Source organism: Terrapene carolina, unplaced genomic scaffold (assembly GCF_002925995.2).
Source record: "Terrapene carolina triunguis isolate 2854851 unplaced genomic scaffold, T_m_triunguis-2.0 Scaffold231, whole genome shotgun sequence".
Taxonomy (NCBI): domain Eukaryota; kingdom Metazoa; phylum Chordata; order Testudines; family Emydidae; genus Terrapene; species Terrapene triunguis.
Genome location: NW_020664582.1, coordinates 2811375 through 2838509, shown reverse-complemented (window position 1 = coordinate 2838509; position 27135 = coordinate 2811375). Strand labels below are relative to the sequence as shown.

The following is a 27135-nucleotide window of genomic DNA, read 5'->3' as shown; positions in this document are numbered from 1 at the left end:
TTTTTTTTTTTAAATGGAGCACATCTGAAAACCATAACCATAAGATCCCATCTGCTGACAGCAGAGGGAAGCATACCCCAGCTAATGAGCATGTGTACCCACATTGTGGGAGAAAGCTGTATCCGATTATTATTAACCCGTGTTCGGGTTCTGCCTGATCATGGTTAATGTCCATGTTTTATTAATCCCAACAAGTTCCTGTTGGCAGCATTTATCAGCAGGCAAAAGCCAAAAAGCGGGAGACAAGCATTTTCTCAATTTCGCTGCACTGCGGTAGAGAAATTGGTCCCAGTTGTCTCTCTCCAGATCAGGTAGCGGGCAGAAATTAAGACAGGATTACTTCATTTCCATCCTGTCTCAACAAATCAAGCCTTTAATGGGGAGAATTTATCCTTAACACGGAATCATTTGAGAGGGGCCAGATTCTAAACAAGACCTGGTATTGCCACTGTGTCGGTAGGTGAATGGGCAACTTGTGTGCTCTGGCACTTAGAGATGGGAGGGGCAGGCTTTGGGTACATTATCTTAGAGCCCTCATCAAAAGGGCTATGAAATGAAAGGAGGCTTTTCTGGGGAGAGGTAGGGGGAAATAATACCTTGCTCTGATCAGAGGGTGTTACACTGTCTTATATCTGTTGTGAGCTGCTTTAAGATAGAAACCCATCCTGGTACAGAGCAAGGAAGGGACATGCCAGAGGTCAACCAGCAGTTCAGTGGCAGGGTAGGGAACAGAACGCAGATCTCCTGGCTCCCCATTCAGTGCGTGATCCACTGGCCTTTCTGAAAAGAGCGAAGAGTGGGAGGGAACGGAGCAGGAGGAATGAGAGAGAGAGATGGGATGGGGCGGGGAAAGCGAGGAGAGAGATTGAGGCTGGCATTTAGAAAACTGTTCCAGTGGCTGTGAAAATTGTGCACATCCAGGTACCTGGGATGCCTGTGGCTGCTACACAGGTGAACAAGCTTCACTGCCTCTCAGGATAGATTTCAGCCACTTTAAGTTTTCCCCCTTCCTACGTGCTCAAATCCCTAGCCCTGCCCATATCGAACAGTTGGCTTGTTAGAGCACTTTTGGGCCAGCTGGGAGTTTGGAAAAGTCTGAAGCAACTTGTACATCAGGGTGGTTTAAATGGGAAAGATACTCCCCTGCCTCCAAGGGCAGAATTTGGCCTGTTACGTCGACAAGCCAGGGTAGCTGGACTTGCTGCAGGCAGCTCAGTGAGAGCCACGGGATCCTCCTTCTCTTTGCTGTTGAATGACCCTGAAGCTACTCCGTGGTTGCTACTGTAGCCCTGAGCTGCACAAGTCCCAGGGTCTCCTTTGACCCCAATGTGGATGGAGAGGGAAAGACCGGAGGATGCAGGTAGCCACTGGATCTCCCAGATTGACCTGCTGCTTTGTGGGGATACAGAGGGACTACAGGGGGGGATGTGGACTCCCCAAATCCCACCCCCATGTATGGTGGATGTGCACTAGGTGTGTTGTACTTGGAGCCCTATATGACAAGGGAGGAGAGGGGCAGGATTCTCCCCATAGAAGGAATTTAGGAAACATTGTGCTGGTCCTCTTGAGCCAGCCAGTACTTCGGTGAGTTTTCCATGGCTGCGCTACCAAGGAAGGAGCGACAATAGAGTCTCACCCCAGAATGCTGTACGGCCCAAATGCTGAGCTATTGAGCTCGAGGGCTCCCCAGCAGAGTTTCCCCCCCCCCCCGTGTGTCACAATTAGAGAAGCACCTTTCATAAATAACTTTGAGTCGAATTGATCTAATGTCAAGATGGGTGGATTTGTGAGGAGTAACTCTGTTTGTCATCATCCTAATATCCTCTTTGCCTGGAATTTTCTGCAACACACATTCACTCCCCTCAGCAATAATTAAATCCTTTTAGTTTGCAACCCCACTACCCCATCCCACCTCCCCTAAGGATGTTTAATTTTGTTGACTGCTTGTTCTTTTTAAAAAAAAAAAATCCCCTGAAATTGTTAATGCATTCTCTGCTGTTCGATGCTCATTTTCCGATTCCGTCTCACTCACAAACCCTGATGGATTTTGACATGGTCAAATAAAACTCAGATTAATTGGATTACACACTTCACTTGGGTACCTTTCCCTTTGAACATGAAAGCATTCTCAGACGTTTTGTTTCTGGGCCGCAAAGAAGGAAAGATGGCTACGGTCAAAAACGATGGTCAAGGAATTACCTGTTTGAGTTCAGCCCTTGTGTGTTTGACTCTGCCCCAGAAGAGACCTAGGTTCAGTGTTCAAGGCATGCTGGTTCCCTTCCTGGACTCCAGTGCAGAGATGCCCTGTCCCTGAGGGCATCTGGAATTATGGCTGTTCCATAGCATATGTCATGCTGGATCAGATCACTGATCTATCATCACTACTGTACCCCTATCCGTGACCAACATCCATTGCTTCACCAAAGGTGAAAATCCTCCAAAATGTCTATCCTGGACTCATCTCCTTTTTTGGGGCCAAATTCTGCTCTCATTTATGCCAGTGCAGAGTACGCAACACCACCATTGATCTTTGATGTAAATATAGAGCAACCCCTCTATGTACCACTGTAGAATTTGCCCCTCTATGCCTGGAAAGAATCCCATCTAGTGGTAGCCCAGTGAGCTAAAAATCTGGGGGGAATGGACGTGTGGAGGTTTGAGATCACAGGCATGAGGAAATGGAAGTTTCTAGATTGTGGGGGGCAGTAGCTGGGGAAAATCTGGCTTTTCAGAAGGCCTTCTGTCATGGGTAACTGTGCTATGCAGTATCCATTGACCAGACCCTGGTAGAGCCCCATGGTTGGGGAGTCTGCAGCAAAGATGCGGTTATTTTTAAGTGATAGATTATATATACATTGTTTCTTCAAGCAGTAGTTAGCACTTCCATCCCATTTCTCCCAAAAGGAACTGCTGAAGTAGCATGGCTTGTATTATTGTAGTGTTTAATTGAAGGGTTTTGTTACATTTTTCTTTTCAAGTTTTGAAGATGCCTGTGAGTCTCTTCTCACCTGGTCCTTCACTGCCCCTGCTTATGAATCCAAAGGAAAGGCAGAAGACTAGAGAAATGTTGATTACAGTTATGGCCAACAGCAACAAAGCCAGCAGAGGAATCAATTCTTGAGGCTATGGAATTGGTTAGGATCAAGTGGCTAGAGGAGTGGCCTGTGAATCTTCACTTAAGTCAGGATACCTGGATTCTATTCCTACCTATGTGGCATTGGGCAAGTTACTTAACTTCTGTGTCTTAGTCTCTCCATCTGTAAAATTACATACATCTCTACCCCGATATAACACGAATTCGGATATAACAGGGAAGAGCGGTGCGCGGGGGGGGGGGGGGGGGGGGGGGCTGCACGCCCTGGCGGATCAAAGCAAGTTCGATATAACGCGGTTTCACCTATAATGTGGTAAGTTTTTTTGGCTCCCAAGGACAGCGTTATATCGGGGTAGAGGTGTATTGTCTACAGCGCTTTTGTATCTTCAGATGAAAGGTGCTACCCTAATAGACTGCAAAATATTTGTATAATAGCATATGGGTCCACAGCTAGTGTGTTGGGCTGATATGCTGGACCCAGGCACTTAACCTGGTGGCTGCATATTGGCTACCACATCGGTTTGGTGGCAGTGCTTCGGGCTGCTATAATGGTGCAGTAGCTCAGCACCATTGACACCAGTGCGTTGGGCAGCCACATGGAGACTCAGAGTTCATACATGACTTCTTGGATCATTGGAAACCAGATGTCTTAGAGGTGACAAAAAAACCCTATTGCTATACAATGCAGTAGCACCCTTTTACCACTCAGCTCCCTGAAGGGGGCGCTATCCAGTCTGCTTTGGTGACTGGCAGCAGGATTCAGTAATTAAGCAAGAACACCGATTTGGAACGAGGGGAAAATTCTTTGGGGCAATTGGAAGAAACAGGGTGGAGGGATGAACAAGAGGCGTGTCTGCGACTGAGAGACTAAATGCAAACGCACTTGCTCCGGAGCCAGTCTGTGCACATGACGGCCTAATGTATAGAGCCTGAAGAATGAGAGGATTGCTTTGGAGCCTCTGGTAGAAAAATCACAGCTTTTTATTTTTCAATGAGCTTCTGGATGAGTTCCCCTCAGAACGGTCAGGGAAATTGTTCTAATGGTCAGAATTCCACCTAATTAAACACTCACTCTCTCCTTGGCCAACAGCTAGCTCGAGCTTTCAAACAGCCCAGGGTGAAATCCTGACTGACTGGACGCTGCAGTTGATAATTTTCTCAATCATTAATTCCTCTGCTCTTTACCACAGATGGAGAATCCCAGCTGGCTTCCACCATCATCGACACGATCCTGGCTGGCTTGCCAGGCCCACGCGGCGCACCAGGGCCTGTTGGGCCACCAGGTAACAGACTCAATCGAACTGGGCAGCTTTAATGAGGAGAAACCAAACCGAAGATTCTTCTCAGGGTGTGTGTGAGAGAGAAAGATCTAGTGGCATAGTTTACGCCGACGTAGGGTGACCAGATGTCCTGATTTTATAGGGACAGTCCCGATTTTGGGGTCTTTTTCTTATATAGGCTCCTATTACCCCCGTCCCGACTTTGCACATTTGCTGTCTGGTCACCCTACGCCGACGGGAAGCCTGCCAGGAAAAGCAAGTGGGCCTGGCTGCAAAAGTTTGGGCTCACAGGCCTTGGACTAGTAGAGGCAAAGCTTTGTTAAAGGGGTATGCGGTCTTCAGAGCGATGGAAAAGCCAGTCTGTAACTGTTTGCCTCAGCAGGAGCAGAGTCGACATCAGCCGCGAAGAGGCATTTTATATAGTCATGTCAACCCCTCCATTTTAGCTATGGCTAAATACAACCCCCTTCCTGCAGTCATGTATCCTCAGAATACTGTGGGTCCGGTGCCACGTGAGGCCCAGCTATCTCTTCACTCAGTATTGCACTCATTCTCTTTCAGAAACCCCAGGTGCAGTACCTCACTTTGTGGATCCTGATCTAAGATTTCTCTTAGGACCAAGGAAGAATAGTCATTTAAAAGGAGACTGAAATTTTGCTGCATTTCCTACTACTTACATTATTTAAATGTTGTATATAGCTCTAAAGTAATTCCAGTACGGAAGGATGCTTTACATCAGAATGTGCATCTATCTTCTGTCTGATATCCGTGCTTACGCCATGTCCTGATGATCAAGCAAGATTTTTGTAGAGAGAGTGAGAGACGCTCATCAGGAGTAATGAAAGGAAATGAGTGTGATTGAAATTGAGGTTCCTTCTTTCTAAATGTCTCTAAAACTGTCTCAGATTATGATTTTATCGCCAGGACCCCCAGGCACTTCAGGACCCAAAGGACCCCCCGGACCTATTGGAGTTCCTGGATCACAAGTAAGTAATTTTATCCCAGGCCTTGGCAGGGGCGGAGGTGGGGATGGGGGAAGGAGAGGAGTGGAGCATGGAGTTACATGCAAAGCGACTTATTTCTGTAGAAAGGAGATGAAATGTTTAATTAGTAGAGCTGAGTGGAAATCGGAATTTGCATCCAGCAAGAAATGCCAATATTTCAATACTTTGTTTTTATCTCAAATCAGGACAAAAAGCTGAAAGAGTGAAATTTTTCTCAGAACAAAATGTTCTGAAAAATTTTGATTTGGAAATGGCAAAATGCTTCATGTTTGGTGTTCTTAATCTAAACAAAACATTTTGATATCGCCAGGCAAAATGTTTTGGGTCAGTTCAATAAACTAAAACTTGAGTCAGAACAATATTAAACTGCATCTCCCTATAGGGTTGCATTGCCTCTTGGGAGTTTTAGTTGGGTGCCTGATGCCCCCTCTCTCCTGGGCTCCCTGGGCCAGGCTGGCTGGTTGGATTAAATCTCCCATGATGCACCATGCGGTTCAGTCAGAGGGGAGACAGTGTTGTATCATGGGATACGTAGTCTGGCTAGGGATGCTAGCCCATATGAGAAAATGGGCCCAGGAGATATCTGAACTATTGCTCCCAGGAGGCAATGCAGCATCACAGGGAAATGCAGTTCAACAAACCAAAATATTTTTATGTGTATTGATCCAAGCTGCGACAAAATATTTCATTGCATTTTTCAGAATGGAAAAATCAAAAAGCTTTGGGAAAAATCAGAATTTCCCCCAAACTGCATTTTCAGTCAAAAAACATTTGGATGGAAACATTCCTGACCAGCCCTATTAATTATATGTGGATAAAAAAAAGATTCGTGTAATTGGGTAGATCATACATTTTTGACAAGGTCCCTCATAAAAGGTTACTATGGAAAACTACAGAAAGAGGGGCTAAATCTGTTCACAGATTGAAAATTGGGTAAAGAAAAAAATTAAGTGATGATGAATAGTTGACTAGTCAAAGTGGTAATTAGTTAGGAACCCCCGGAGACCTATTTTTGGAACAGCGTTACAGAATGTGTAGTCCACCTGCCAATCCAAACTCTTTCAAGGACATAAAACATGGATAAAATGATGATAGAGAATTAGGAAAATTGGGGGATATATATGGGTAAGTGATTTATGTTACGGGACGTAACCTCAGTTCGGATAAGGAGGATGTAGGGATTGCAGGGAATTGGAGAAATGGGATTTTACTGTGTATTTATTAATCACTTGGAAGAAGAAATGGACAGCAAGTTGGTGAACTTTGCCAATGATGCAGAATTGTTTCAATTATCAAATGCTATGGAGAACTGTGGGAAATTTCAGATGAATATAAACACACTGGGAGATTTGGCCGCAAAATGACGGATGCAATTCCACATGATTAAATGTAAAGTAATGCATAAGGGCAAAACAAACAGAAGCTTCTCTTAAACTCTGGCCTGTGAACTTGCAGGATGTACACGGGGGGAAAAAAGCCTTAGTCGTGGTAGGTAGCTTGTAAAGATGGACTGAAACTTGTTTAATTCTATTGTTTTCAAGGGAGCTATGCTGATTTCCCTCCGCTGACGGTCTGCCCCGTCTTTACTAACTACAGAAGTGCAGCCTGTACTTTTCTTTAAAAAGTGCTAATGTAATGTTACAAATTTCACTGCACAGAGTCAAACATGCAAAAGTTAAGGATGCCCATCTGCTCTTATGAAATTATGCGTCTTATAATTACATGATCTCATGATTTCTTGCTTCCCCCTCTCTCCTCATGTGGAGCTTCTGAGCTGTACACAAGAGTCTTCCAACTCCTATGGAGCAATTTAGCTGCACACGAGTGAGACCCCTTCCTACAGCAGAGCTTAGATCAAGGTTTCAGTGCAGAGCTCCAGCAACAGAGAAGCTTGGCTACATGGAAAAATTAACACATTCGCACAAAACTTTAACAAACGTTGTCCGAGGCACCCTGCCCCTTGCCCATCTTTCCATATGCCTCAGATGCTGCACTCCTGCCCCCTTTTTTTAAGCTCCCACGTCTTTCTCCCACAAGGTCTGCAAACTTTGTAAGGAAATGGGAGAACTGGATTGTGGATAGGTATCCTAGATTTATATCGTTTCATATAGATCAAAAGACGAGACTAGTTAGTTTCCTATTAAGTACCAAATGAGTATTTCACCCTGTTTAATTATGAACGTCCTTAGCCAGATGACTAATGCGGGCCTAGTCATGCACTATGGCTAAGATTTTCATAAGTGATGGGAGTGTGCCTCACTTTTGGGGTGCAATTTGAGACTCCCCAAGAAGGCTTGGTTTTCAGAAAGTGCTGAAACTTCCAACCGCTGATAACTGGGTCCCTCCCTTTGAGGCCTCTCAATTTGTGCCTCCAAAATCAATCATCGCTTCTGACAGTCGTGGGGTATCTGTTTAGCTCGGATAGCTTCAAACTACCATCTTCCTTTAGATTCTGGAGGCTACGGTAAAGCCGTTTGCTGAAGCTTTGCAGCACCCCATAAAAGTTTGGCAAAGGCCATCCCTAAGGTATGAAAGCATCCCAGCAGGATGGCCGGAGTGAGCATACAGACCTAACATTAATTGGATTGTACATTTGAAACCATTTTGATGAGATTCACTCACCCAAATAAACAATTTTCAAATTAAGCCCAATGTGTGCTAATAATTTTGCTCCCTGGGTTGAATAAATCTATAAAACAGTCACCAATGGAGAAGAATGGCTTTGTCTCAAGACTTCTGGTAATTAAACTCCTTTGCAGATATTGACCTTAACCCTTTAAACACCAAACAAAGCCATGATAGTGTTGCAAACAAGATAGGAAGAGAAGACTGTTTGTTGATACTCTGCATTCTATCCTCCAACTCTCCGTAACTATTTGTGAGGTGTTAGTACCCACTCTAATGACTACTGCGAGGGACTGCTGCAAACAAGGTCTAAAGACATCTTGGTCTGTTATTCCTTTGCATAGTTAAGGATATGCAGGATAACATAAGAACCCAGCCCTGTGAAAGTATCTCACTCCTAACCTGCCAGGACTGTTTCTAGGATCTTTAAGCCCCCGTTCCCATTCAGTCCTTGGCCTTCTGCAGAGGCTGATAACAAGGGACCAAGTAATGGCTGCAATATGCACCACTGTCCATCCTGAACTGGACTGAGTCCACTGTCTATTTCAAAGAACCCATGCCGAACAGCTATCAGCACTAAGTTTACTACCAACCTGGGCTAGACATGAACCAGTAACCTAGAGGTTAATCCTATTTTTCAATATCCCATTACCAGTGCCCTCGAGACAACTGCCCCCCAGTCTGTGCAGCCCTGAATACCTTGTCATCAGCTTTTAGCAACAAATGCCAGTTATTATAGTTCAATCTGTTTATAAACGAAAAACGTAGGCACTTCTAAAAGAGCCTAGCATGAGGGGTCCTGGCCCATGACTCGGGCTCGTAGATGTTATGTTAATACAACTAATAAAGAATAATAATATATGTGCATATGCACTAGGATCCAGCTGAGAGGGCTGTAAGTGCACAAAACTGCCGAAGGCCCTTTATGATGCATCTTTTCCTTGATTCCCTGTAAGACTGCATGGACTTCATAAATCATCCCCTGCAGGCCTTGTTATTCAGATGCACCATTTCCTTGAAAGGGCCACGTGACAGGCTACTCCCCATGTTCAACTGTCCTGAATGTGCAAAATGTAATTGTAGAGCTCCCCAGACCATTGGAAGGTGGGTGTGTGGTCCATGATGGCTGACGGTCCCTGTCTTGAATCTTGTGAAGTCATTTACACCTGTGCAAAGAGTGTGCAAAATGCTATCATCGGATGCTTCGCCACATACTTCCTGTGTGACCTTCGGCAAGTCACTTATCTTCTCTGTGCCTCAGTTTCCCATCTGTACAATAGGGATAATAGCACTGCCCTGCCTCACAGGGTTGTTATGCGGATAAGTGCATTAAAGATGCTATGATGATCAGGGCCACATAAGATAGAAAGACAAAGTCACATTTTACACTCACGTCACCCGGGGTAAGTCACTACGCAGGTTCTCAGGCCGCAGAGAATCTAGCCCAGCATCTTTAACAATAACAGCAAGATGTTAATTGGAGACTTCGTTTACTGTTCCATTAAACATACATAATGGAAACTAATGTCCTCTTATCCTGCATCTGCCCTCTAGGGTGTACCGGGCTCTCCAGGACAGCCTGGACCGAAAGGTTCCAAAGGAGATCGAGGAGAAAGAGTAAGTTTAAAACTTTTTATCACATGTAAAGATTCACAACCAATTCTGGGCCAGCTCCTCAGATGGTGGAAATCAACATAGGTCCACTGAAGTCAGTGGACCATCTCTGACTAGGTGAATGTAAGTTCAGAATATTATGCAAGAATCAGTAAGGGAGACCATTGCACAGGCAGAGGGGACATGTTATTTTCACAGGGTATCAGTTACCTCTGAAAGTTTCAGAGTAGTGAACACTTGATCCATAATGTCTATTGGGAACAGATTTTACTATAAACACTTTAGTACCTAGCATTTTAGATGGTTTAGCTCAGTTTATCATGTTGCGACTGGAAAAGAAGGGCAAAGCATGTTAGAGAGAATAAGAACTATTCTGAAACGGAGCCATTTTTCAGGGTCAAATGATGTTCTTAAAATGTTTGCTTTTACTTCACATTTTGTCGTGTTCTCGCTATCCTTGCTCATTTTGTCAAGGACATAGAAGTGTTAATGCCCAAAATACAGCAAGAGGAGTTTGCTGAGTGTTGTTTCCAAGCTGGCCAAGATTAGGAAATACCCAAAAAAATAAAACCCCAAAACCACATGTGAGAGCCTCTTCTCACCAGGTTACCAGCCCAGTGTCCAGGCAGACTAAATAGGTTCAAAGCAGTATTTAAACTTTTGGATGCTTCTGCTATACCAGTCCTCCAAAACTCTTCAGGACTGCCCGTCACTTACTGTGCCAGACTATGGCCTGTGGACCATTGGTGGCTTGCGGAGACCCTTCTAGGAGGGGCTGAGAATGAAATCTTTTAAGAACTTAGCACTGGGGGAACTGGATTGATGAGAGAGAATCCTTGTGAGGAGATTTTGGCCACAAAGTGGAGCTACAGAATGAAAAAGTTACCATTAATGGTGTTTGCAGCATGTTCTGGAAAGGAAAGAAAGCTGCATAAAAGTTTTAGTGCTAAGTTTCCAGTATGTGCCCATAGCAGGAGTCAGGTGGCTGCAGCCTTAATGTATTTCCTTTCTTTAAAGAGGCATTACCTGCATATAGATTTAGGTGGAGCTCATTACTGGCAAATCAGGTAAACAAATCATCTGCATTTGCCAATTTCTCTCCCATCTTCCCCCTTCTGTTTGCTTTTTTCAGTCTGAAGGGCAGAACAATGTTTGTGAGGGCTTAGAAAGGCAAATGCCAAATGGAGTTTGATTAGTTTCAGATGAGCTTGGAGACTCTCCAAGCCCATGAGCATAACTAGTGACAGGCTTAACCTGCATCACTCCAGATTTTACATTAGGGCAACAACAACAATTCAAACTAGATTGTACAATACACACACTGAAAGCAAATAAGACACAGAGGTTGCTGATAAATGTAGTGGTCTTTCAGACCTAGCTACCAAATACTGCTTCTCTCTATTAGATGTTTATTTCAGTTTTCAGTGAAGGCCACTTTTATTTATGAAGAGAGCTCTGTATGTAACTAGACATTTGACTTTTTTATAGGTGGCTTAATTCCATAGTTTACGCCATTGCTAAATATTACAGATTAGAGCTGGCTGAAAAATTTTCAGTGGAACAGTTGTGTTGAAACTGAAATATTTGACATGAAAATGTCTATTTTGATGAAGTTTGATGGGAAAACATCTAAAAAATTCTTTGACTCATTTCATTTGGAAAAATATCAGATGTTTTGTTTCATTTCATTTTGACTATTTATATATAATAAATATAACAACATTTCAACATTAGAAAAAAACTGTTTTGTTTTGATAAATAGAAATTGTTTAATTTCCATTCTATAAGTTAGTTTGAAATTTCTACTTTTTGTTTTGTTTTGGAACAAAACCACAATTTTGGAATTTCCTGGGGAATGGGAACTCCATTTTCCAACTAGCTCTGTTATAGATGAATGGCAAAGCAGTAGTTAAAGCTTTCATTGGCAGAAGAAAATAACATTTCTATATAGGATGGTGTGTATGACATGGTATTGAGAAAGTAAATAGGAAAGTGTTTTTTACCCTTTCACACAGCACAAGAACTAGGGGTTACTTGATGAAATTAATAGGTAGCAGGTTTAAAACAAACAAAAGGAACTATTTCTTCACACAATGCACAGTCAACCTGTGCAACTTATTGCCATGGGATGTTGTGAAGGCCAGAAGTACAATTGGGTTCAAAAGAGAATTAGATGAGTTCATGGAGAATAGGGCTATCAATGGCTATTAGCCAAGATGGTCAGGGATGCAATCCCATGCTCTGGGTGACCCTAAACCTCCAACTGCTAGAAGCTGGGCCTGTATGACTGGGGCTGGATCACTCAAAATTACCCTGTTCTGTTCATTCCCTCTGAAGCATCTGGCACTGGCCAGTCAGAAGACAGGACACTGGGCTAGATGGACCATTGATTTGAACCAGTATGGCCGTTCTTATGTTCTTACCTATTGTTCACCCATATAAATGTTCTTTCCAAGTCAATGAAAGATCAATCTAGACATTGTGCAGGCTTTTTAACACAGATAATATCAGCTGGCTTATGGTCATGAAATCCCTGGTCACCCACGCTGCTTTTATCATCAGTCTGTAGGGGGAAGTGCATGCTGCACCTTTGAATTAGTGTTGGCATCACATGGACAAAGTGCAGAGACTGTGTAAGCTGATGAAGGCCAGAGCAGAACAACCGGGAGGGGCCCATCTTACTATCAATATTTGAGAATAAACAAGATGTCTTGATTCATAGATTCCAAGGCCAGGAGGGGGGAACATTGTGATCATCTAGTCTGACCTCCTCTATAACACAGACCGTACAACTTCCCCAACATAATGACTAGAGCAGAACTGTTAGAAGAAACATCCAATCTCAATTTAAAAATTGTCAACGATGGAAAATCCACAATGACCCTTGGTAAATTGTTCCAACAATGTATCTCCTGCCACCTTAGTTCAGTGAATTGCTACGGCCTGATTCACCCAATGCAGGATCTAAGCAACTCATATCCTTTCAGTGGGGACAGTTGGGCCTTATTATATTTTCTCCTTCTCATCAGTATATAGTTCTGCCAGCAGTTGTCACCAAGTGTCGCACAGGTCTCTCTAATGCAGTGTTTTTGATATAGTATCTTGTTCCGAATTGGTTCTTCATATAAAACCAGTGAAGCAACAGTTGGAAAAAAATATATATATATGAAAAGGCAGCTCTAATTTTCTGGCAAATGCAAAATCCTACATCCAGCTGGACGGTTCATAGCAGGCCCCCCCCCCCCCAAAAAGGGGGATGTGGAAGGGGTGGCTATAGCAGGTCAGAAAATGGAAATTATATTCTGCACAATATTTAGAATGAAATGAAAGTTTTTTTTCAATTCGTTTGAAAATTTTGAGATTTTCTTGAGAAAATAATTTTGAGCCAATTTGAAATCAATCTAAAATTTAAAAAAATTCATGTTAGGGGTACTTTACTCTTTTCCAGAGGGGAAAAAGAGGGGAAAGGGAGGAAAAGGCAGTGGAGGAAAGGAAATACAAAAATGGCCATTTTGATTCCTTTTTATTTGAATCAAAACAAATATTTTTCAAATGGGTTTGAAACTGTTGTTTTGAATCGTTTCACCCAAAACCGCCCCAGAAAATTTAGAATATGAAAATTATGAAAAAAAAAATTGTCTAATTCAAAAAGCCATTTTTCATCAAAAAAATCTATGCAGAGAAATTTAGTAGTTCTAGTTGTGGATAAGAGGATGAGCATGTGTGCAGAAGACAACTAAAAGGGTATGTGATGGAGTTTTAAGGGAAAATCCTAATTAGATATTGCAGTCTTTTGTTCAATGGCGCAGTCTTAGCCTATCCATTATACTATATGGAAGAATGTTGTATTTGGGGGGAAAACTCTAGGGTCAAATTTCTCCCCGCTTTAACTTAGTTGACTTCTCTGAAGTTCAAGAGGATGCAAATCCATTTTACAAAGATCGGCCTGAGATCCTGAACCAAACTTCCCCAAATGTTGAGAGAATTCAGAACTAGTGCTTGAGAGAGATTACCCATTTTGCTGCTTGCTTGAATGCTGAAAGCAATAAAATTGAGGGAAAAGAACTTCCACGCTGTCTCATGAGTTTATTTGTTAAGCCATTTTAATTCCACTGGTAAAATTAAATTTTGTTATCAAATGGGGAAAAAATGACACTTGCTTTATTTCCAACAGGGGCAAGCAGGTCTGTCTGGAGAGAGGGGCAATAAGGGACTGCCTGTAAGTGAAGTGTGTGTGCGCGCGCATGCGTGACAGAGAGACAGACACACACACAGAAACGGGGTGCGGGTGTATGTCATGTCCAGCACCTTAAATACCACCTGGCTGGACTGTGGCTGGTACAAGTAGTTCTCTCTGGATGCTAATACAACATCCAGGTCAGGAGACAGTATCTCCGAGATCTGTGGAAATGAAACACTGCATTTTAGTGCTACGCTTTAGAGTCAAGTGGACAAAGCAGTAGAAAATACCCTGTACCTGCCTGGGGTTGAGGAGCTCGACTGCATGATCTCATAGGTCTTCTCTCTCTCTTTGCTGGATCTAGGAGTGGGGCTAGTAGTCTAGCAAAAAGAGCCTGTTAAGAGAAGTGTTCCACCAACCATAGCTCTTCCCTCAGGAGTGAAAAATTGGTAGCAAAAGATTTGTGCAGAAGATAGATCTGACGTACCACCTCTGCTTTACCCTGATGAGGCCAGATTTGCTCTAGCGTCTATACTTGTTATCTGTATTGTGGCAGTGCCTAATGGACCCAGTCATGAATCACAACTCCGGTGTGCTGGGTGCTGTACGAACCGTCTTTTTGTTCGGTCTCTGCTGCAAAGTGCTTCCAGGCTCAGCAGGAAGCCAGCCTGGTAACCTCCTGCTGGCACGAAGAGGGTTGAGAGGGGCTGTGGCAAGGTGGATGAAACCTTCCTATTGCCGGGGAGGGGGCACAGGTGGGCGGCAATGATCAGGAAGGGGTCATGGCCAGTGAAGCAGGAAGGACATGCTAGTTCAGCGCCGCCCCACAGGAGCTGCCTCCTACCAGGTCTCCTGTTGACAGGACTCTAAAGCTGCCTCCCATGTTGGAACTCTGGACAGACCATCTGCCCTGTGGCTAAGCCATCCCAATTCCACCAGCAAGCCTGAACTCTCCAAACCTCCTTTATCTGCAAGACTGGGCTGGAAATCTCTCGAACAGGCTTTCTCCCACTAGTTCTGGGACTACCAGCTTCTGGGCAGGCTGGGAATCCTCTGGAACAACATCTCTCAAGCTAAGACCACATTTACACGTGCAGTTCTGGTAAAAACAAAAAATATTAGGGAGAAGCGAGTGAATCCAACCAAGAGTTGGGTTCAGTTTGAGTTTGGGTGGAAATGTTGTGGGGCGGGGGAGGTTAAGAGGGCTCTTGTTTTGCCTGACATGGTTCTCTCCCATCTCTACTACTATCTTGCTCTGCTTTAAATATCTCTGCCAGGCCCAACGTTGCTGAGGAGCCAAGCTCTAATCCCAGCCACCTTACTCAGCAGTTCGTGGACCTTTCCATTGCTCTTTATTTAGCTTGTGGTTTACTCTGTGTATGCCATCTGCTGCTTGGGAAATGCAGACACTTCCTGATTAGATGAGTGGGCAGCAGGGGAATGTCAGACAAACTGTCGCAATAACTAGGGATCTTTCTTCAGTAGAAATGTAATGAGCATCTTGTAGAGAGGTGGAGGGTGATGTGGCTAATTAACGGGACTCTTGCGTAGTGGATATGGATTTTTCTGGAAAAATAAATGTAGAGGCAAAGTGTGCATGTTTGGAGGTGGTTCTAGTTTACACTAAAACCAGTAGGGAGTTAAGCGTTGCTTACGGGGAAAGCCTCACGATACGCACATGGTTTTGGTTGAGGTCTCTGGCCGCAGCCATCAGACAATGGTTCGTTGCAATGCAAACATCATATAGCTCAGGTCGCCCTGGGCCAAGTTCAGCTGTGGTGTAAATGGGTAGACACTCCCCCCGCCAGCAGGAGCTGAATTTGACCCTGTCTAAACGAACAGATGACACACATCGTGATTTCAATTTGCTTTCTGCTGATGGGGCTTTTTTGAGGGAGAGGATTTGAATGACTTTGGATAGCAAATCTCCTCGTTTACATGGAAATTTGTTTCTCTCATCTTAGGGTGAACCAGGCAAGAAGGGTGAAGAAGGAGATAAAGGGGCTGATGTAAGAAAACACTTTTACTGCTGCCTGGTTTGTCTCTTGGTAAAAAGAGTGTTTACTCCCCTTGGGACCATACCCTGTCCTTGTTCTGTGTGCAGGACTCCCGGTAATGTAAATGGAGGAGTGGGGGGGATTGCAAAGATAAAAGGGCAGCTGATGCAGGTGGCATTAATCTTGGCTTCAAATATCCATGGGCACTGGCATGTTCAAAATCTGGATCCAAATGTTTTTGGCTTGATCAGTGTCTGAGTGCCACACAAGTATTAATGGATATATATCCTTACCGCACCCCTGTGAGAGAGAGAGAGAGGGCAGTGCTATTATCCCTATTTTACAGATGGGGAACTGTGGCCCAGGGTAGATTAAGAGACTTGCCCAAGGTGACAAGGAAGGCAGTGACTGAGCTGGGAATCTTGCGTCATTGCCCAGTGCTTTATCAACTAGACCATCCTTCCTACCTAGCTGATCCCATATCTGTAGAATATGGCCCCTTGACAAGATCTGATTTTGTTTTTTCTGCTTGCCTGCTGATAATCAAGAGTAAGATACTTGAGACCCAGACAACACTCTTCCCCAAACCCACACTACTACCGAGATAATTTCACAAAATAGCAGCAAAAGGGTTTCTTGCGACATTTTTCAGTTTGGTGGTACAATGTCAGTGCAGGGAAAGCCAGGCCCACCCAAGTGATGCTCAGAACAAATGTCAGATCTGCTTAGCAAGGAATATTTTAATTGTAAAGTAAATAGTGCAGTGGACTGTGGAAACGGGCACAAGCCACAGAGTTTGACTCCAAGCCTCACAGTTTGACAATGTTCAGATTTGCACGGCGATTGGTTTGGCCCATTATGGAAATAAGAGCCAGCTGAAAATTTTGGATCTGGCTCCAAACCTCTCCAAAATTTTAGAGATGCCAGAATTTGGGTTTATAATTGAGGCTTTGTGCCTCATTGCTTTCCTTTGGATGTTTAGAGAGACATCTCCCTATTCTCCACAGATTTGCAACCCGGTTTTGTTTTATGAAATCATTAGCGGTTTCAGGGGCTACATTAGCGTTGTAGCCTTGGAGGATTGCATTATAAACTTAAATAAATAATGTACCTATGCTGTCGACACATACAGAGGTTTTGTTTTTTCCTTCTTGCAGGGAGAAGGAGTTCAGCAACTTCGAGAAGCCCTGAAGATTTTAGCCGAGAGGGTGTTAATTCTAGAGCATATGATAGGAATTCATGGTGAGTGTATCTCAGTCTGTGGCTTTTCTGGAGAAGTTAGTGTGGGAACAGAGTGACATCCATCTAACAGCTCTAGAATTGGCTAGTTCTAGACTCCTAGAATATGACTCTTCTTTTCACCTGCTCTCTCAATGAGCTGCTGGATGCGAGGGCTCACTGCTGGTTCAGCACAGTAGCTGATTTTAAAAGTAGGTGTCTAAAGTTAGGCTCCAAATCCATAATGAGGTGACTAAAGTGGCTGAGTTTTACACATTGAGCACCTACAGCTGTCAGCGTCACTGGAGTTACTCTGTCTTTACACTAGTGCAGGGGTAGGCAACCTATGGCACATGTGCCAAAGGCGGCACGCGAGCTGATTTTCAGTGGCACTCACACTGCCCGGGTCCTGGCCACCGGTCCAGGGGGCTCTGCATTTTAATTTAATTTTAAATGAAGCTTCTTAAACGTTTTAAAAAACTTATTTACTTTACATACAACAATAGTTTAGTTATATATTGTAGACTTATAGAAAGAGACCTTCTAAAAACGTTAAAATGTATGACTGGCACGTGAAACCTTAAATTAGAGTGAATAAATGAAGACTCGGCACACCACTTCTGAAAGGTTGCCGACCCCTGCACTAGTGCATAATACGCCCCACCGACACATTTGTATTATAATCAGTAGTACAGAGCCAGCTCAGCAGCAGATCAAGCCGTGTTGTGTTCTGCTTCATGGAACCGCTACAAAAATGTTCTCCTTGCAGAGTCTTTGGACCAGACCCTCAGCTGCTATCAATCGAAAGTCCCCTGTTCACTTACATCAGCTGAGGGTCTGGCCTTCTTAGTATTCATCATGTCTGACGGACCCTAGAACGGGCCAGGCCTGCAAATCCATAATCCAGGCAGCTCCCCTGATTAAAATTCAGAGAACACTGATTTTTGGAAACTCTTAGTGTCTCACGTGTTCCTACTATTTAAAATGAAGCACTCAATATTTTGAGTGATTCAGTTGGAGCCATTTCCCTCCCCACCAGTGCAGTAGGCCTTTCGTCAGAGGAAAGCGGGTTTTCTGATTCTCACACATCAGAGTTTTCTCTGCTGCTGATGCAACAAAGAGAAATCACTTGCTTTGGGGCAGGGGCTCCAATGCCTTGACAGATGCATAGCTTGCTCTGCATAATTGTTTCCTACAGAAATGGTCGGAGCAAGGGGGAAATGTTTTGGATCTGTTCACGATTATGTTCTCTCTGTGCCTTTCAGAGGTTGATTGGGGTTTTTGGCACCAACACAAATGCTTCTTGGCCAAGCACCATTTACTTCCTTCAGTGCTGCTGGCACTCTTGTCCTCGCCTCGTCCATAAAGCGAGGCACTGCTTTGCCCTCTTTCAAATCTCTCTGCAAGATCCACTCCCACGGGGCCGTCTTTGTGAAACTGGCAACAGATAACAGCCCATGGGGACTTCTGATAGTTATATGGCTTCTGTGAAATTTTCAACTGTACCAAAGTGACTTAGGCGCTTAAAGCATGTGTCTTATTGAAAGTCAATGAAACTCAGGCTGCTAAATCCCTGTCACTTTCTAAAATAGGACTTAAGCACTTTTGGAAATGTAACCCGTGAATGTATTTGTTTGCCTTGTCCTCCCCACCCCCCTTCCTCCTGACTTGTTACTCACATTTTTTGCCTCTCTTCTGGACAGGGACTGTTTTTCACCCTGTATTTGAATAGCACAGTCAGGGCCTTGTAATTAGAGCTTCTAGGTGCAACCATAATACAAAGAACTAAGAAAAGGAGGGAGGGGGAATGTAGGGTTCAAGCACCAGGGAGGCGAGCAAGAGATTATGCGGAAGGAAATCCACGGTATCGACGTTTGTGCTCTTCCTGGGGCCACACAAAGTCAAGAAGGTAGCCAGAAAATGTAGGGCTTGATATAGGCCTGTTATTCTCTCAACATAAGATTTAAAATTAATTTGATACACAACTGCCTTAAAGTTGAGGCCATTAAGATGTTCTAAGCCAATCCGACAGCAGGAATAGTTACTCGCCCTCCCAGCTGGTCAGCACCCTGGGGAATGTACTTGATCGTTCGGCGAGAGAAGGAATTTGCAAAATATTTACAGCACGGCTAGAACATGAGCACTTGACAACCTCAGCATTACCAGTGATCGCATCACCTCAGGACTTGCATAGGCCTGCACTAGCACAATCCAGCATGCTTTGTACGGCCACTTTCCTTTTGAAGAATATGCAGGCAGCCTAAAGCTCCAAGCACTTTGCATTGGGTGTGACTCTCCAGTGCCCTTTACCTTGTGCATCCATTTATACTAGCGTAAAGTACTATGAAAGGGGAATGGCAGCATTTTAACACCCGCTTGGCATTGGTGTGAATGACTTGACGGTGCAGGGCAATGGAAAACTGGGCCCAGCAAGTTGAGTGAATTGATTAACGTTTTGGCTTGGTCTGCTCCACACAGATTTTATAGCAGTGTAATAGTGTCGGTTAACGGGTGATTTACCAGTATAGGAATTGTATTTATACTTAATTTCCAAACTTTGCCTCAGTCTCTGTTTATGTACAATTTAAAAACGTAAATACATCACAAAATAGACCCTGCGTCAATTAAAGGCTGCCACCCCCCCCCACACACAACAACTCAATGGGAAAGGCCTCCACAAACAGGCTTCAGCGTACAGGCTGTCTGATCAGAGAGGGGAAAGCAAGGTCTAGAGTTGAGGGCCAGTCCTGCTCCCAGACATTTAAATTAATTAGCTCAAGCACCACCATTGATCTCAACTGCTGGGAGACAGTTAAGGTTAGCAGGACCTAGAGCAATGTAGGCTTTATAGATTAAGACCAATAACGTAAATTGCATCTAAAACTGGCCTGGAAGCCAGATCTGGTTATTGCACAGAATTTGCCATTCATGCTGCAAGACAAAGCTTTGTGTTACAGTGACAAAGGGATTTAATTCGTCTTAAATTTCCCAACTAATCTATTTTTATAAAGAATTGGTATTGTAGACCCTTCTTGTCCACTCTTTCAGGCCAAAGAAAAGGTTGAATCAGGACCGGCTCTAGGCACCAGCAAACCAAGCACGGCATTCCGGGAGGTTGTTGGTGTTTTTTTTGTTTGGGGGCGGCAAAAAAAACCTAGAGCCGGCCCTGGGTTGAATGCTGGAAGCTGCGTAGGGTCAAAACCAGAGTCTTTCATTACATTAGTACAACCACAGAGTGCAAAGAAAGATCTGTTTGCATGCAGCGGTTCCATTGTAGTGAAATTGATTTTTATTGAGCAGACAGAGCCCCCAAGCTGTGAGGCCACCCCACAATTTTAATCGGCTGGCGCTAAGGATCCGACCCTGCTCCCGCTGTGGGCACTGAGATTTTTGCCATGACTTCTGTGCAGGAGCCCCAAGCCGAAATGCCAATTGCATGCTATCATTGTCAGACAAAGCGCCAGAATCCACGTGGTTTTGGAAACCAAAACCACCACCCAAGCAACAAAGCAAAACATACCAACAAAAACCTTTCCCCACGCAACAGGATGGAAGCTTGAGATAATCAGAGCGGCTTAACCAGCCCTACAGAACAGAACAGCAGGACACAGGAAAAGCCCACTTTTGGCAATGCTTATTTCCAGCTAGCGCAGCACAAATCCCTCTGCACTGGGGTACCCGCTTGAATTGGAAATACTGCGTGATGTGAGCAGCCCAGCGCTGGAGGTCTGGCTAGGAAGGCTGGGCTCTTGGCATTGAAACAAACAAGTGTCCATTACTGAGTGCAAAAGGAAAAGAAACGGCGGCATTAACATTGAAGAGTCAGCATTATGGATTTGCATGTCTAAGCACTTGAAAAGGACGGTGGCCATAGACCACGTGTACAATTAGCTTTATGGGGCAGGATCATTGTAGAAAGGCTCCTTGCCATAAGAGGAAGCCTGGGCCGGTGTCTAAGGTGCTGGGAGACCAGACTGCTGGGATTTATTGCCAGTGGTCGCTAATTAGCTGTGTGACCTGGGGTAAGTCACATAGAATCATAGACTATCGGGGTTGGAAGGGACCTCAGGATGTCATCTAGGCCATCACCGCTCTGTGCCTTGGTTTCCCCATCTATAACGTGTGTAGTGATACTTGGTAACTCCTCAGGAGTGTTGAATCTTAATGTTTGCTCAATGAATGTTTAAATGACCTTTGGCACTTCTATAACTGCTGACAACTAAGGACCACAAGGCACTGCTGTTAGGATTAATTGTGTTTATTATGGAGCTGCCTATGGATCAGCTGAGAACAAACCCCATTGTGCTAGGCGCTGTACAAACAGAGTAGTAGGCAGTCCCTTCCCCAAAGAGCTTACAATCTACAAAGAAACAGGGGAAGGGGTATGCTACACAAGCGGCGTGAGCAAGGGGATAGTGGCAAAGGTCATGTTAGTTCCCTTTTTTTGTTTTGGGAAGTGAGGAGTTAGGTAGGAGCGCACCAGCTAAATGGAAAGAAAAGTGAAGGGAGAGGGGACATTGAAGGGAAGGACAAGGACTTTGTTTTCTCTTTAATAGGTACCACTCAGGCCTTCAGCACTGTACATTTGCTCCTTACCCTGCCCCGCCTATTAAATAAACTCTCCCTTGGCTTGATCTCCTTTCAGATTCTTTATCTTCCATGGAACCGGGCTCAGGGCAGGAAGTGATCCTAGGCTCCTCTCTACGAACGAGCATCAAGATCAAACGTGGTGGTCCTGAGCAGCGGCCCCAGCCCTATCAGATCCTCGCTTCGCTGCTGGAGGACACCGAAGCCAAAAGGAAAAGCAACTGAATGAAAGAGGAGCATTTGTGCATTCTAAAGCCCATTCACTGATTAAAGATACAGTATCCTAGTGCGTAACCACCGTGTGCAGAAGGAAGTGGGTAGGAAGCTGCTGGGTTAGCAGTAGGGTTTCCTTGCTTGGACACTGCTAAACCATTATTGCAGGGAATGTCTTAACTGTAGCTCAAAGATTCTTATGAAGAGCAATTCCTCTTTTCCCCCCTACTTCAGAATACACCAAATGGCAGGTATTCTTAAAAACTATCCCTGGAAATGGATACCCCCCAGCCCTCTTCAAGGGGCTTGATCCTCCCCCTCACAAATTATTTGTTTAAAAGACTGCATAGCTGGCTCAGACATCATTCAGTTCTACCCTAGCTAAGAGCAAAAGCCCTGAGCAACATTATACTATTATGTTTAAAAATAACCAGATGGCACCAAGTTTTTTGTTTTCACACTATAATTTCCACTTGAAGATACCCTTTTCAGAACTCCACTAAAACCATGGAAATGTTTCTTTTTAAAGAGTAGAGTGAAAAATTAAGAACTAATCACTTATTTGACAAATTTCATCTCTCTTTATGGCGTGTCTTTCAACAGATCATGATTTGTCTCAGATGTGCTGGCTATTCACAATCTTTGGCAAATTTCATTTACTCTTGGGCTTTCTGATTGAAATTTAAAATCAGGGAGTTGAGCTGTGTTGACTGGTTGTGTGAATGGTGTCATATAGACCTTCTGGTATTCCTTCTGTTCCCTGATAGTAAGCTGTTCGTGCAATCAGGTTTCTGGTATAAATAATTACAGAATGTAAAATTTGCTTTTCATGCATATTCAAGATCAACATTCTTTTTGCAAACATTCATAGCAAGCAAGACAAAATTGTATGAAAGTTTGCATAAAGTGAACACAAAATAGGTATAAACATAGCCAAGAAAAATTAATTTCTTATTAGGAATAAATATGCACTGAAAATGTTTTGCAGTATTTACCCGGCTTTAGATCATAAGCTGGAACTATTGATATAGCTTTCTTTCAATTGTGGGTATTTTTAAAAGTATCCACCATCTCCTACTGGTTTGAATCTGGAGGCGGTGTGTTGGCAAAACACAGTAGAAGGATTAGACTCTTGCCAGTGGCTTGTCTTGTGATCTTGCAGTGAAATGTTCAATCATTTTACTTTTTGCAATAGCTCTTATTGTTGGGGGAACAGAAATTTCACACCTGCTGTCCAATCAAATTGGACAAGTTAATGTTATTCATGTAGACAATTAATTTACTTTTTTTTAATAGCGGGATTGAATGACCAAAGCAACTGATAACAGGTTGCAGAATTTTTCACTGTTCAGTCACTGGTTCAAATCCTCTCCAAGGCACTAGTGAACAAATGTTGTTGTGTCTCTATTTGGTGGCTTAAGTAAATTCATAGCATCACTCGGGCTCGTTCCTAGTGCAAACTGTATCTACATCTAAAAGCCACCATTGCAATTTATTAGCCCCTTTGTTGGCAACCTCAACAGAGAGAGCTGAATGGCCCATAGAGACAGAAGTACCCTCTTACTGCTAAAGGTAGTCCTCCCAGGTCAGGATGGAGGCATGTGGAATGCTGAAAACTGGAATCTGCACTGCCAGTGGATGTAGTCTGTGCCTAGAATAAGGGGTTCGGGCTCTGGTGCTTTCAGTCTGGCTTAGCCGAACACTAATTTTAAAAAGTGTGAGATATTTATGTATGTACATGTGCACACACAATCTCTGTCTACAAAGATACCAATAACTATATCAAAACATCCATATCCGGCCTCTAGACAGTATTGCATCACCAGCCACAAATAGTTTAAAACCCACCCCAAGTGAATAGATTTATATCTTTAAACTACCACCATTTTACAAAGACTAGGCGAAGGGGGAGGCTGATAGCATATGTTCCTAACAAACAAAAGCAACATCTTGAGCTGATAATGGGGTCCTCTTAGCGAAATCTCCCCATGCGGTACAATATAAACAGCCACTGAAGGGCCAAAAGCTGCAGTAAATTTATTTCCTTAACGTACTTTTGAATTCTGGCACAGACTAGGAATTGGGGATAACAACTAAGGCTGCATTCCATAGTCAAGGGGTATAGTTCTGTCCGTGCTTGGATCCATTTAAGGTAGTCATTAGGCAAGCCAAATCAGCCCAAAATGTGGAGGACTGCTGGGGAGGCAAAGCAAAATACAATCAGGTGCTATTCCCCATAAGCCATGAGAGACTTCAAAGAACTTTAAAGTCAATGCAACGCTTTAGGAGATGCAACCATAAAGAGCAGCTGTTTCAGTCTCCTGTGCAGCTGTGTACAGTACATTCTGGGGGAGTTGTATCTTTGATATTGCTCCCTGTTTACCTGCATCATAACCCAGCCCGGAGAGAATAAAATGGGTTGTCAATATCAGTAAGGCATTGATCGAGAGCAATGGTCACATCCTGGTATGACTTCTAGGACAATAAAATAAGGCCTTCAGAAGAGATGTTAGTTGTAAGCCCCAGGCTACATCCAGTGACTGTGTGTATATAAACAATTCTGAATGAGATCCGTATCTTTTAGAAATAGTTGGCAGCCATCTCTCAGTCTAAATGCAAATACGAATGCAAAGAGCACAACTATACCAAGACATCTGGTAGACAAACAACAAAAGCCCTGTGAACATTTTCTTCCATTCACTGACGGAGGTGGAATGGAGTTGTATAAAGGGAATTTAGACCATGAAGTCTTGTTGAGGGACAGCTGTTTTATAACACAGCCATGCCATATTTGCACTAGTTTTGGTCTTTGACCTGTTTCCTTTTAAGAAAAACTTGACGACTACAACACGCTTTTATAAGTCACCCAGTGGTTAGAAATTTACAAGAGGTGCCTGGTCACTTCTGTTGATAGATAATCTGGGGTCCCATCCTGCACGTATTACCAGGCAGAATGCTAACTAACTACCCTCACGTCTAGTAGTAAGTGTTCTGGAAATTGGTTCCTGAGACATGATGGGAAATCACAGTTTGGTCAAAAGATTTAAGCTGGTCATGCTGGTTTGAGCTGCATTTCATCTGATCACTAGGAAAGAGTTTTCCCATAGCAGGACCCAGAGGCAAAGCCAAACAACCCTCCAACCTGATATTTAAAAGGGGAAATATCAATATTCTGTTTTGACAATCCCATGGCTGTCGGATGGAATTTGGGAAGGGGGAGAGATATTATGCAGTATGGGTTCAATTAGTAGTTCCTTGAAATTTTGGAGTCCCCCAAATGAGTTAAAGGGGACAGTTTTTGTTCCCACAATTTAGTATTTGGGAATTAAAAAACAATTGCATTAGCTTGATGAGTAATCCCTTTAGTTGATTCACATTTGACTAGCGTGCTGGGTTTTAATTAAATTATTCAGAACAACTTGGTGGTAAAATGAAAAAGTTAATTGAAATGGTTTGCAATTAATCCTAGCAGATTGACTGTCAGAAGGCAGGTTTAGGTTCAGATTGCAACATCATTTTAATTACCAACTTTCACAGATTTCTATGAAGACCTATGTAATTCTTTGCTCCCAACACTCCTTGTTTGCTAAGGGTATGTCTACACTACCCGCCGGATCGGCGGGCAGTGATCGATCCAGCGGGGGTCGATTTATCGCGTCCAGTCTAGATGCGATAAATCGACCCCCGAGCGCTCTCCCGTCGACTCCTGTACTCCACCGCTGCGAGAGGCGCAGGCAGAGTCAACGAGGGAGCGGCAGCAGTCGACTCACCGCAGTGAAGACATTGTGGTGAGTAGGTCTAAGTAAGTCGACTTTAGCTACGTTATTCACGTAGCTGAAGTTGCTTAACTTAGATCGATTCCTCTCCCCTCCCCACCCCCCCAGTGTAGACCAGGCCTTAGCTACATCTATCTATTAATGTGGTACTGTATCTTTAATCTGGGTAACGATAGGACCATATAGTGTGGACATTGTCACTGGACTAGGGTTTAATTCTTCACTAGTAAATCAATTAGACCACATTGTGGTGCAGTCTTAGTTTAAAAAAAAAAGTTATAAAGGTGAACATAACCTCATATGTTGACATTAATGATATTTGTGACTAAATAAACCACTCCAACCACATTTTCCATCTTAGGCGGGATACTAAGATTCATTTTAGCCTGGGCATATGCATTTTACCATCTCTGTGTAATATAGGGGGTGGACATATTTCAAATGCGTGCTCATTTAGAAGTATACTTTAATTGAAATGTTAGTGCTTTATCTTACATACATACTGTGCAATACCATAGTGTGTTCTTTTGCCTTTGTTAAGACTTCTTTGGGATCTTTAAAGTACTTCTCTAAACTCCAATACTTTTCAACTTGGATTGGTTCTGGTAGTAGAAAAACAATTTTCCTTGCCTTGAGCTAACCAAAAGCAATGGCTGCATATTGCACAGTATAATACGTTGTAGTTTATGCACCCCAACTTTCACTAGTGCTCTGGAATCCTCTTGAGAAATAGAGAATGCTTCACTCCAGAGTATCCAATATGCACTTTTTCTAAAGACTTGACAGCAATGCAGGAAAATAGGAATAAGCTACAGATAAGGGTCAGATCCTGCTTCCACTGATGTCCACAGGGCTCTTGCCATTGACTTTAACGGGAGCAAGAATAGGCCACACGTTCAGATCCAGATCTTCAGTTGGTGTAAATTGGGACAGGTCCAGTGATGTCAGTGGAACTATGACTACTTACACTAGATCTGGCTCACAAACGTTGGCACTGAACCGAAATCCCAGCTCCAATCTATAGAATAAACTTTGTTAAAGCAGAAACCCATCCACTACCCCATGGCTTCAGGAAGACAGACAAACTAATTCTAGAACAGGGGTCAGCAACCTTTCAGAAGTGGTGTGCCGAGTCTTCATTTATTCACTCCAATTTAAGGTTTCACGTGCCAGTAATACATTTTAACGTTTTTAGAAGGTCTCTTTCTATAAGTCTATAATATATAACTAAACTGTTGTTGTATGTAAAGTAAATAAGGTTTTTAAAATGTTTAAGAAGCTTCATTTAAAATTACATTAAAATGCAGAGCCCCCCGGACCAGTGGCCAGAACCCGGGTAGTGTGAGTGCCACTGAAAATCAACTCGTGTGCCGCCTTGGGCACGTGTGCCATAGGTTGCCTACCCCTGTTCTAGAATTACATGAAGGTAGGTTCTTGATTGACTAATTGGAAATCCTTTCTAGTCCACAATTATGACCTCTGTATTATTCAAGATTGCATTCTATTCTGCTCCAGCACTGGGGGGGGGGGAGAAAGGGGATTAAATT

At 43.5% G+C, this 27135-nt stretch overlaps 1 protein-coding gene across 3 annotated transcripts in view; it reads left to right on the top strand.

Moving 5' to 3' along the window:
* COL26A1 (collagen type XXVI alpha 1 chain) overlaps positions 1-25462 on the top strand; it is a 209459-nt gene extending 183997 nt beyond the window's left edge. For 2 of the 3 annotated variants that reach the window (XM_026656474.2, XM_026656472.2), the window contains exons 8-14: positions 4285-4377; positions 5299-5360; positions 9558-9620; positions 13792-13836; positions 15762-15806; positions 16952-17036; positions 21658-25462. In XM_026656474.2, the coding sequence (XP_026512259.1) occupies positions 4285-4377; positions 5299-5360; positions 9558-9620; positions 13792-13836; positions 15762-15806; positions 16952-17036; positions 21658-21824 (560 nt within the window). In that variant the 3' untranslated portion in view covers positions 21825-25462. The remainder of the gene's footprint in view (positions 1-4284; positions 4378-5298; positions 5361-9557; positions 9621-13791; positions 13837-15761; positions 15807-16951; positions 17037-21657) is intronic. The other variant, XM_026656475.2, reaches the window with a different exon arrangement.
* The last annotated feature ends 1673 nt before the right edge of the window (positions 25463-27135 follow it).